At 40.5% G+C, this 12,603-nt stretch overlaps 1 protein-coding gene across 1 annotated transcript in view; it reads right to left on the bottom strand.

Annotated features, from left to right (window-relative positions):
* The window catches only part of LOC8039065 (sodium-coupled monocarboxylate transporter 2), a 73,123-nt gene extending 62,132 nt beyond the window's left edge, over positions 1-10,991 (bottom strand). The window contains exons 1-4 of the mRNA XM_029967974.3: positions 10,754-10,991; positions 8,097-8,587; positions 3,726-3,794; positions 2,872-2,923 (exon numbers count right to left, since the gene is read on the bottom strand). Coding sequence (XP_029823834.2) covers positions 2,872-2,923; positions 3,726-3,794; positions 8,097-8,435 — 460 coding nt within the window. The 5' untranslated portion in view covers positions 8,436-8,587; positions 10,754-10,991. The remainder of the gene's footprint in view (positions 1-2,871; positions 2,924-3,725; positions 3,795-8,096; positions 8,588-10,753) is intronic.
* Positions 10,992-12,603: the final 1,612 nt, after the last annotated feature.

The raw sequence follows: 12,603 nt of genomic DNA, 5'->3' as shown, positions 1-12,603 counted from the left end.
CTATGGGAAAGTAAAATGTCACGATAATTTTTGTGTGTATATTGATCTCTCACAGTGTGCTTGGTGCTTTATCATTTGCTGATCGCACACTATTAATTAAAAATGACCCCTCTCTTTCGATGAAATGATCGAATTATTAATCGTAAGTTTTATTGATCAGTTGGCCAACCCTAATAATAATGCGATACAGACACGAGGGTGCCTAAACACACGTTGCTGTTGTCAAATGTCTTCCCCTCTCGTCTCGGGGATAAGTTTTTACTGAGACTGTAGATACGTGATCGAGGATGTAAACATCACTGGGCTGAGTGCAACCCGCGTATAGACCTTTTCATCCTCCTCCGCATGGGCGCTGCCATCTTGGAATCACGTGACGTGGCAGCCATTAGGTTGCTTCAACTTGCTAGTCCGCTCTCCCCTCTGCGCCTTGGCGGATACGTTGTATTCGTGTTTTTCGTCGCGTTTCACTGCGCTTTCTTGCCTTACTTCGGAAACTGTAGTCCGACACGTCTACTCGACGACTTCTGAGGTTTGTTTACTAATAGTGGCGGAACATTCTCAGTAAGAAGCGCGTATTTTTATATCGCGCATTTAGGATTGGAAGGCGTCAAGAATAGTCATCGCAAGGAAACTATCCGTATTTCCTGAAAGTATCTTTCTTTGTATTCATAATATATCGAAAACAATTTCTTTTGATTATGTGAGGAAACTCGCAGAGAGATAGACAACGAACGTTTAACTTGTATTTTATCTGAGGCTAAAAGTAAGGGTACGTCAACATCAACCTATTTGTTTGTTCATAATATCACACCTACATGTGTATAAGATTCTCAATCTTTTTTTTTTTTTTTTTTTTTTTGCGACGTAGACATTCGGTTGGTCGGTTTGCTTATGAAGTTTAAGAAATTGTATAGCATGCTCGCTTCCATTTAGACAGTCATTTAAATGATTTATTGATTACATTTAGATAACCAATGCTTTCCACTTAATTTACCTAACACAAAGGGTGTGACCTCCCGCGTAAGAAACCGCCACATACACTTAACAGTAGCGAGTTTTAGAATAGCGTGCACAAAGGAATAGCGTCGTTTCTATTTGCAAATCCAAAACGCGGTATGGGTTCGGTGCATGCGCAAAAATGCCGACGTTTTTTTTTATTTTTTTTTTTTTTGCTTACGTTGTTTTGTATTTTGTTAGTATCTAAAATCCGCAATAATTGACGCCGAAAAAAAAAAAAAGAGCCGTCTGCATAACAGTTATTTGAGTTCAAGATTGTCGATGGCGAATAGAGGTCTACTCTTTGCGGCTGGCGACGCCGAAATTTATAAAGCGAATTTGTTCTAAGAAATAAATACTTGTTCACACAGGTCTGTGAAGTGGTGCCTAGCGCTAGAATTCAGCCAAACTTTCCGAGGTATTTCTCCTTTTGTGCGCTTTAATATTATTTGGCTAATTTTACGGAAGACAAATGCCAGCTTTAAATTGCCGGGCCTGTCACTTATATGATATCTTGAGTAAGCAAATGTTCATAAAAAAAAACGTATTTCCTAGGGCAAACATCGCAAAATGCTGCTATGAGTACTTTAGCAGAGTTGATAATTTAAGAAATTTCCTATTCAGTCTGTCAAATAATGCTCGAGTACTAAATTTTAAGAAAAAGAGGCCGAGACGATATTATTTGCTTATATCAATGATCTGCGTCATTACACGATACGTTTTTACTCTGCGAAGATCAACAAAGGTTGGTTGCCCACCAAAACCAAACAGTGAGTTATAAACTCGCGGGCTCATCTGTTCTGGCCGATTCGGAACATTGCTAATCAAGCTGTCGATATGCTTCTTTACATTCACATGTTACTGTCTTCATTAGTTTGTTTTTCTGGAAACTGGCGTCATCGGGTACGGCCATACACGATGGTAATCTTCCTTGTACACCAGTCAGGCGTTTCGCAACCGACCATGATCAGATACATCAAAGGAGTTGGTAAAAAAGCCCACAATTTGAGCTAAAATACACCTCGTGGTCATCAAAGTGGCTCAATACTACTGTTTCATTGGTTGTGTGCTACGAGGGAAATAATCGTATCACAAAATTAAGCAAAATCAACGTAAAACAGCAACATAGCCGCGTTCAGTTTGAAACCGAAACCAACCAAATCGAAGCAACCTAATGGCGCCGAGTGCGTCAGCGCCCTCTATCCGCCGGTGACGCAACTACTAAAATGAAAAGGTCTATAGGAAAAGCTCCATTCCTTCGATGTCTCTTTGATAAAGGGGACAACAAGTAAAACCTGGTTTGACTGTCCAGGTGTCACAAAACAATTTTCATCTCCTTGGAGGTGGAAAGTTTCAGTTCACGGCCTTTTTGGTTGCGCTAGTTCTTTCAAAAGGCTAGGCGGAAGGCAGAAGACAATTAGCCTACTTTTTTTTTCTTTTTTTTTTGGGGGGGGGGGATTTTGGATAGTCCAAGTTCGGTGAGTATTACATCTACATAAATCATTAATCTTGTTTGAAACGGGCTTAGAACCAAACCGGGACCTCACCATATATTATGCAATTTTGTTAACTTGTACGAGGAAGCAACATGAAACCATCAACCTATCTGTTTTAGGTGCCAGCCCAAACCTAGTATGAGGTCTTTGTCGAGCATAAAAGAAAAACGAGGGCTTGAGTATGAAACGCATCTGTTTCATTTGAGTGCTCAAATCGTCTAACATAAAATGGTACCCTTTTTTTTCTGTGTTCCTTTCCCTACATTTTTTTTTAGAGACAAGCTCTACCGATATTGCTCTCTATACATTCCCAGGTAACAAACAATATGAATTGTTGCAAGGGACTACCTAGTTTTCTTGTATTGCGTAACACACTGACCAGAGCCAAGCGCCAATGATGGACCGTACAGCACCACTCCCATGTACAGCAGCTGCAAGTGTAAAATCATGGTCAATGTCCGTGCTTGACTTGACATGCGGGAGTACATTTTGAGCGGCAATTTCTACTGAAAAGTATTAGGAATGATGTACGATTAATGATGCTTAATTAGATTAAGAGTGCGCTCTACTAAAAAAATTGCTGTAGAACAAGAGCCACCTCGTCAACGAAGACCTTCACACAGCAGCAAGTACATTCATAAAAATGTTCAGGAAGTGTGCACAAAAGTCATACATCTCATAATCATTTTTGAAAACAAACATGCATGGCTAACATGCACTGATGTACACACGCACACATATAGACGCGCGCACGCGAACGAGAACACATACACACACATGCAGGCGCACACGCGCACACACGCTTTAACTTTCAGATTAACAAACCGGTACGAACTGTACATTCGAGTGTATTAGTACATCATTCCGATACCTCCCATACCCCCGATAACAATACCCGATAAGGATACGATGCATGAGCAAAGGTGGCGGAGGAGTAACAGGTATCGTTATCGGAGTCGTCAAACGATCTACTAAAACTCCCTATTGTACGGTCTTTTGTGCAGTTAAACCCTATTGTTGTGGTGGAGGTCCTGGGGGTGTGCTAACGACCGTAGCGACAAGTCCTTTTCTGCTCCTTACTCAAGCATCCTAAAGAAAAGGCCTCACTCCTGATTTCAGGAAACATGCCTGGTTCCTCATTCATGCTTTTTGGACAGTTTGATTATTCTCTTAGTTCCGTAACACCGCAGAACGGTCATTTAGATTCTTATGAAAACAAGCACGTTAGTTTACCGTTTGAACGATGAAGACGCCGGAAGCCACGTTTCTGACCGCTGTTGAATTGAATCTCCGTTCCAGGTACTGAAAGAACATATATAAGATGAGCATTGGGAATTTCTTGACTTCCTACATAAAACGCAAAGGTACTTTGTTTTTTTATTTTTTCGTTAATGTTGTTCACCATGAAACTTTTATTTGTGACGTGGTGCAACAAACATTTTTCTATGCGGAGTGCAGGTTCGTCTGCTTCTTTTGCAGGGGTTGCGGCGACGTCTAAACGCAGAGTTCTGATTGGCTCTGATTGAAGGATAGTGGGTAGACCTGAAGGCAGCTTGCTTTGAGGTCTACCCACTATCCTTCCATCACAGCCAATCAAAGCTCTGCGTCTTTCTGACGTCACCACAACCTATGCAAAAGAAGCAGACGAACCTGCACTCCGCATAGAAAATGGTCTATTGATGTAAACTAACTGACACTTTTAGCTTGAACACGACAACGGCGCATCTTTCTATTTTATTCGGACAGAGTATTGGCGGACCCGAAACTTTACCACCTTCGTAACTGCCCACCGCCTGCCCCGAGGCAGACTATCTGCCGCGCTACAATGTGTTATAAACGCTCTTATATTTCCGAGAAAAATTTAAAAAAAAATAAAAGAAAAAGAAAACGCAAATGTTCTTCACTAGTTCGTGGTAATTGTGTCGCGCTGTGCATATTTAAAAACAAACGGCCGGACTCCAGGTGCAAACCTCACACAATAGAGTATTTTTGTAGAATTCTGTTTTGATGGAAGCTTGCAGATTCCGAACTAGAGTACAAAAAGGTACGAAGAAAACGCTTCACTCTAACGATTTTTTAACACTAGGTCAAGTACGCCAACTTGACTGTTCAGAACAAAATTGTGTAGTATGCAAAAGTGTATTCTATCTGACTCAAGAGGTTGTATAGAGTTTGTATATGCTTCACAAACTTGTATTCGGGCTTTTTTTCATGTTGATGTACATTTCAAATTGTGTTGCTGTAAACAAGAAATGACAAGTGCACCACACAAAAGGCTCCATAGCTGAAGAAATACAGCAATATTAATATAGCATTGTTAGCATAAAAGAAACTGCTTAGATACCTCTCTAGAAACGTATTAATTTATTTTTTCTTTCCCCTCATGATAGTTTTTTTTTGTTTACAAATTCGAATATTGTTCATTTCTATTCCCGTATTATAAATATAGATTTATATTTTTATATAAAACGATGTGTCCCGAAGTTCTTATCTGAGAAAGTATACACCGCAAGTTTATATGTAATCTGAAAAAATCTGGGCCAGCAGTGAATTTATCAAATTTATATTATGATCGGATCGGTTACAGGGACATATGCTCTCCGTTAAATCGTGCTCCAAAACAATGCAACTTGGAACAAAACTACAAACAATAAAAATATTACGATACCAATTTAATTTTCGTCAGTGTGTCGTTAGTAATGCTTTTCCAATTTTTGTTCGTCTTCGATGTTGGTGTTATTTTTTGTCTTATCTTGCTCCAGTATGTTCAAGACACACATTCTGTGCATAAACCACATTATTTTACGAGAGTAAATACTTTCAGATAGTGTATTATTCAGGTAGAGGACAAAACGCTCGCGGAGAGTATAGTCCCGGACAAAATGGCCCCGGAAAAATGGCCCCGGTCAAAAGGGTCCACGACAGAATGGTCCATGACAGAATGGTCCCCAGCAGGTCCCAAACGCAAACTCAGACAGAATAGTCTGAATCAATTTTTTTTACACTTTGGGCGCTCTTTGAAATTTTGGTACACTACTACTCTGAAGCTTTATTAAACACAAGTTGCAGCAAGTGCAAACATTCGACTAACTCCGAAGAACAAGCAAACTAAGTTTCACGATTTGCTTGGGACCATTTTCCTAGGTTTGCGCTTGTGACCATATTTTTCGGTGCCATTTTTACCGGGACCATTTTATCCGGGGCCATTTTGTTTGGGGCCATTTTGTCTGGATGCCTTATTGTCCATTGTGAACCATATTTAAAATGCCGATCCCGCCGAGCTCTAATGACCAATATGAGCTAATATTTTGAACTTCGGTTCGAACAGGTGATGACATCGTAGGTTGTAACGTTATAACGTTTGTATTTCAAGGCGCCAAATGAATACCTGAAATTTCGTTCAACTTCAACCTTATTTCATAATTTTGTATTGAAATATATAATATGCTTTCCCTTTGTTTCGGATCATTGCATTTGTAAGCTTACGATTGAAATTATACAGGACAGATTTATAAGTTTTTTTGAATAGATGCCGGTATTACTAAGAAAATCCCAGTCCGGGTTTACTTATATTTCATTATCTCGAGATGCTTATTTTTTCTCTTTAAGTATAAATTCTGCCTGATGACGGAACAATTGACACTGAGCAGTCATGAGCACGCGAATCGTCAAACTGTGTCACACCTATACCCCTATAGGGTTTTATGTCTAAAAAAATTTGACCCCGTCATTCACCGAGTTCCTTCTTTAGATTGCAGATACTGACTTTCCAAATGCGTCGTAAAAAAAAGGGTGCGACTCTTTTAAAAGTATCAAGCACGCCATTTTGGCCTCTTTGTGATAGGTATGTAAACAAGACTCTGAGATATTTAGAAGGAGCAAAAAATAATAAACGTTTGTATACCTTCTTCAAAACGAACAAACAGGTAGTTCTCTAAAGCGACGAAACAAAATAAAAAATTTATATATATATATATATATATATATATATATATATATATATATATATATATATATATATATATATTGTTTCTAGCTCAACTGCAATTATTAGCGGCCATATTCTAATGATACAGTAAAAAACAATAACGAGGGTTTCTCTTTTCATAACAATGTACCCGACGTAGAGAATATAACCGACCTACATTCTTCTAGAATCGAGTACCTTGTTCAAAAGAACCGTATAGTTGTTAACTGGAGTTACTTTGTGTTAGCTATATTACAGTTCTGTAAGAGGTTAGGTGATTAGTACGTATAATCTTTGACTTTATGACCCTTGTTATAGCAATTATTTATAATACGTCAAACGGAAGTGTGTGTGAAATTAAAACATCTCTCCCCATTCATACAAAAGTCAGTTATATAATACAGATTCATTCAAAATATGCTTTATAAGAATCAAAACATCTTAGCCAGTGCGATGACTGCAGTTGGTGATTCCTTTAGACATGGTGAAATGTTAAGATGCGTTTTTAATCATCTTTTTTTTAACAATTTGCCTATCAGACTAGCATTTTTGAAAGAACTTTCGTTTCTCAACCGAATCGTGTCGTGGGATAAAAATTTATTTATTTATAGTATTTATAAACGATATGCACAGTGATTATCACCAAATGTGCTTCCAAAAGTTTGTACTTAACTGATTTTGGTACTTTATTGTAGACCATTGAAAGAATCGTATTTAAAAATTAGCGCAAACACAGCCCAGATTGGTCACATAAAATGTGACCAATGTGGGTTGTGTTTGTCCCCACCCCTACCAATTGACAGCAATTCGCCCACATATTTCACAAATCGTAATACAAGAAGCGTAAGAGTTGAGGTATGAAACTAAGCTCTTCGATCATACTCCAGAAAACATGACATACAGTAAATACTATCTTATATATATGTGGTTTGTTACGTTGAGAACAGTTTTCAAAAACCAAAATGAAGTCAAAAGTGCCTTGCAAAATTGCATTGACCCTAGAATTTTTTATGTAACGAATTTATAAACTTTCAATGCTTGGTAAAGATACAATTCTTATGAAAGAATTTTGAGTGCGCACGCAACCTGGCGAATACTTGTCATGACTGAGACTGAGGGCAGCGAAGGAAAATGACGTCATGTATAAATAAAGGACAATAATCAATGTGTTTTCTAACGTAGTTTCTTCTGGCTAACTATGTTGATTAACAACTGATTAATAAAACTTCAAATTTTGTCATTCAGTTCCGCCAAAATCTTCTTAATGGCTTTATACTTTCTTTAATGCTTCAGTACATCGGGTGAACTAGGGCGTTTCTTAAAATAAATGTTACAGGGTTTAGCATGTTTTGTCTTTCACATCACCCCAGCAAAAGCTGATCTTTGTGAAGTACAGTGACAGGCAATATGAGCTGGCCTAGCGGTATTTCGGTCGGGGCGCCACACACGCTCTGTGAGGGGCCCGAATACTTTAAGCTGTTAAAAAGGATTTGGAATAAACGTTCACACTGCCTATTGTCCCAATGTGCCCAGCCTAGTGCCAGCCTTTCGGCTGGCACTAGTTTGGGCTACCTCAAATCGCTAAAGACTGTACAGACCACACCAGTAACACTTCAAACACCGGAATCCAATCGTACCTCGTTGATGCTAGTGATGTCCATCTTGTAGTACATGGGCAGGAACACGTACGCTGCTAAGATGACAGCAATGGTCGAAGAAACGGCACCCATCCACAATGAAGAGCCGTGCACGAACACTTCCGAGGGCAAGCCCAGGATGGCGATGGACGACAGGAAACTCGCCATCATTGACAGGGAGACGGGAACCCATCCGAGCTGCTTGTTGGCCGTCAGAAATGTCTTGTTTGACTGTTGCCGTCTATCCGACCAGGCGAAGAAGACACCGATGGACGTGGACAGTGCCAAGAATCCGATCAGCACAATGTAATCGGCAGCCATGAATCCGTAAACGGCCATGACGAGGAAGTTTATTACTGGTTCCCTCCACGTTTCTTGAGGCCACGTACTTCTGTTACGGTAGTCGGCTCTTCTGACTGGTTTGGCTTCTTCACCACTTTAGACGGTTTATTCCAGCGAAGCTGAGGTGCTCGGAGCTCGTTTAGTCTGAACTGCAAGTGGAGATACAAACGAGATGGTTAGCAAATAAAATAATGCATAATTTGTCTCCGGGTTTAGTTTATGTTGTCAAACTAAGGTCGATGGAGTGATATGATCGAGGTTTCGAAATCGCTTGTACTGCGAAAATACATAAAAAAAAAAATCCGGCTATATAATAAAATATTTTTAAAACGCCTGGCAAGTCCTTTGAGATAAACTTAGCGGACGGATACTGTACAATCAAGATAGATATTATTGACGAAAATAATCCCTGGAGAGGGGGAACAAAAGGGACTTTATAAAGATATTATTTGTTTATCATTATGTAACTACTAACTGTTATTTGAGGTTTTCTTTTTTGTTTCAAGATGAGTCGATTTCGCAAAGTGAAAGTCAATTTCGGTTGAAATTCGGGGAGTATCTGGGGGTCCGTCTTTTCAAGAAGGTATTAATCTCAAATTGGTCTTATTGTGAGATGAAAACCAATGTGAAGGTGGCCGCGGTACAAGGCTCGAAGCTAGTCCGATAAGCACACATTCTTGTTTATCTCAGTTTCGCATCACTAAAAATTGTCTCATGAAAAAACTATTAACTTTTCTATTGTTAATTAGTTTAAGAAAGTTTAAGAAATAATGCTTTGTAGATCTTATTATTGTTATCTTTCAATATTATAAATTTATTTTAAATACTCACATTTTTTCGCTTGTAAAAAAATGGTTTAACAGAAAAAAGGACGATGCGTTAAAGCAAAAGTCCCAGAAACTCCAAATTGCGAAATATTTGAGCAACGCTCGTGGATTATATCACTACTACCCTGACCGTCATTCAAAAACTAAAAGTTAAACTTCAAAAAATAATTATTGTTGGGTAAATAGGCGTAAATATTGCGCATTAACCCTTTTTAAAAGAATATAATTATGTATATTCCCCTAAAGAAAAGACATTTCTGTATATTGCAAACAAGTCATCCAACAAGTTCAGTTTTTTCAGTCTCTTCGAAATTAATAATTTGCTGAAAAAAACACAAAAAAACTATGTTGCATTTTAGCCAATTAATTTATGACCATTAGCATCATCATTAAGAAGGCGGCACTTTATTCATATATATGACACCAGTTTTAAACTCGCCCACATAGTGATTGATATTCCTAGGATTCTGGGGTTGCAACGGTTGACGTTCTTAACATGTCACGCGCGCAAGGCTTAATACTAAAAATTCAATGAAATATCAATTGTTTTGTTAGAAACTTTTGGAGACAAACAAGATCACTTGATCGGTACTTATACCCAGAGGCCGTTTTTTAATCAGCATATAAACAATGGCAACACCTACACTTTTCAATTATAGGCTCTAAATAGAGGAGACTCCGAGGACTTGGCACAATGCAGCTATTATTTAATAAAAACAAGCATTACTAGGCAAGAAAAACCAACAGGTCTTTGAAACATTCGCGCTATCTAGACTCCAATAATTATTAAGCATCTACCATAGGTGAACGGCCCCGACTCTCTCTTTTGTGACTCGATACCGCGGTCGTTCAAAAGGGATACTGCAGAACGCGTGAAGCGGCACTTCTTCGCCATATGCAGTTAAATTTGAAATCCGGCAGTCCGTCTTCTGATCGTACATTCACCATGCAGACATCGAGGCTTTCTTCCTGTCCTCCTCTGCTTTTCTGCGCGACTTTGGTGCTCTTCAGACTTGACGTCGCACGCCACCTGTCACTGGTTTGCCTGTTGCCAGCCCATCTTTTCCGCCGCACCCTTGTATTGTTCCCTTTCAGTTTTCGGGACTTGAACTGCAGCGGAGGCCTTGAGCGATTGACCGACAGCCAATAGAGAGCGTGAGTGGCTGTCCGGACCCACGTGATGAGCATGTTTTAGGCCTCCATAAAGGCCACTAGCAAACATGGTGGAAAGAAGCATTCCCCCCGGCAAAAAACCAACAAAAAAAAAAAAAAAACGGACGGAGGCGGATCCCGCCTTTATGTGACGGAAAAGTCTCACTTCACGCGTGCTTGAAGTGTCCTGCTTGGACAGCCCTTTAATATCCTGCCCCTCGTTTGAAGCGAAAGCTAGCCCACCACTAGTGTACCACTTAAACGCTACAATATAAAGATGGTAAGAAAGTTCACCATTTACTATCAATAGGTGGATATATAGCAGTGATCACGTGCCTTTGATGCAAGAAATAGTTCGCTGTGTGCAGCAGGGATGAAGTTCCGGTGGACAGATGGACGTGAGTGCGAACGGAAGTATTGCCTGGACCTCCTGGAGTCTCTGGGAGCACGCAGACGCCCAAACGACAGAAGGTCGCCTGCTGCACTGACGCTGTTTAGGCGACCCTCGATGGAGATGGGCCAAAGGGACGTCGCTTATCGCCTTCACGCCTGACCGCTCGTGCAATCTGTATACAAAGCTAAGATAACCGACCATTAAGGTTTGGGAGACCTTAACGCGTCTCCACTGCGCTGCTGCGTCGGCCAGCACCTCCGAAGTCTTGCGATAAGGTCGAACGGACGGCTCGCCTCAGGATAAGGATTTGTTAGTTGTACCTTGCGATTAAGTCATCGATCTGAAGTTTCGGTGGTCCTAAATGATGGATTAGAGAGGACATGGCTGGCTATACGCGCGAGTTGCGGCTTTTCCGCGCTCCCATCGCCAGATGCACTCCGAGAGGAATCTAATGTTGTGATTCCCCTCTGAGATTGATTGCTCTCCCAGTTTGCGTTCCCACGTTCACCCCCCCCCCCCCCCCCTAAATCGTCGGCGCGAAGTGAATGATGCCACAGCTCTTGCTGATTTTGCAGTCAGCGGTGTAAACGATAGTACACAGCGAGAGACTGCCCACTGGAACAAACCATCAAAGAGGGACGACCAACATAATAAATGTCTAGAAGTGCCAAGAAATACACTCATAGCGTGGAGGAGTTGGGTGCAGTAACGAACGAAATTGAATTGGATTGGGTTTTTGCGGCGCAAAAGCATCTAAGGCTTTAATACGCCAGGTACATAAACCGTTACCGAAAAGGGTTAGGGAGACGAAAGAGCTCTAGTAGTAGATTATATGATAAAACTATGAGCATGAGGTCTGTATAAGTATAAAGGTATGGACATCACTCCTTGTATAGCTGCGAAAGATGGTCAAGGCGTTCTGGGTCATACGCATTACATTCAAGTAAAATATGATGTATGGTTAGATGGCTATGGCAATGCTTACACTCCGGGGAATCTTCGCCGCGCAGAAGATTCCCGTGCGTTAGTCGTGTATGGCCAATCCTTAGACGGCAGAGAACCACCTCGTAGAAACGTTCGCGATGCCGGGCACTCTCCCATTCCTTCAGTAAGTGCGCTTCACCGCATGTAAATTCTTATTTACTTCGCGGTCCCATTCATGTTGCCATTTCTGCATTATGAAACGTTTCACCTTCTTACGGTAATTTTTTGGTGGTATTTATCTTGTGTAAACAATATTTGTGACGGCAGAGCGAGCAGCCTGATCTGCCTCCTCATTACCCGGGATGCCAATGTGACTTGGCACCCAGCAGAAAAAATTTCGTACCCAGTTTTGATGGCTGATGCTACCTTATCTTGCAGCTGAGCCACCAAAGGATTTATGACTAAATTTAGTGAAACAAGGGCTTTTAATGCACTTAAAGAGTCCGTGTACACTACGGAGTGACGAAGCATTTTTTAACTGTATATTCCACAGCAAGTAATAAACCACGCAACTCTGCCATTAAATTTGTGGCGGAAGGGTTAAGCTTCTTTACATGGCAAACAGATGGTCCAACCATTGCACAACCAACAAAAGAATCTGTTTTAGTGCCATCTGTGTAAATGCTGAAGTGGTGTTGGTACTGGCTTTGTATTTCAGAAAATTCTTGCCTCAGCACTTCATCCGGAGTATCTTTCTTTCTGTGTTTTGTCAAAGTGAATAAGGTAATAGTCACAAGGAGCTGCAGAGCTTATGTAATTTCTCACAGGGGGCTTTGGGTCAAGGTCAAAATACTCTGCTCCCTTAGCA

This window comes from Ixodes scapularis, unplaced genomic scaffold (assembly GCF_016920785.2).
Source record: "Ixodes scapularis isolate PalLabHiFi unplaced genomic scaffold, ASM1692078v2 PGA_scaffold2__306_contigs__length_199485367, whole genome shotgun sequence".
Lineage (NCBI taxonomy): Eukaryota > Metazoa > Arthropoda > Arachnida > Ixodida > Ixodidae > Ixodes > Ixodes scapularis.
This window is presented reverse-complemented; position numbering and strand designations above follow the sequence as displayed.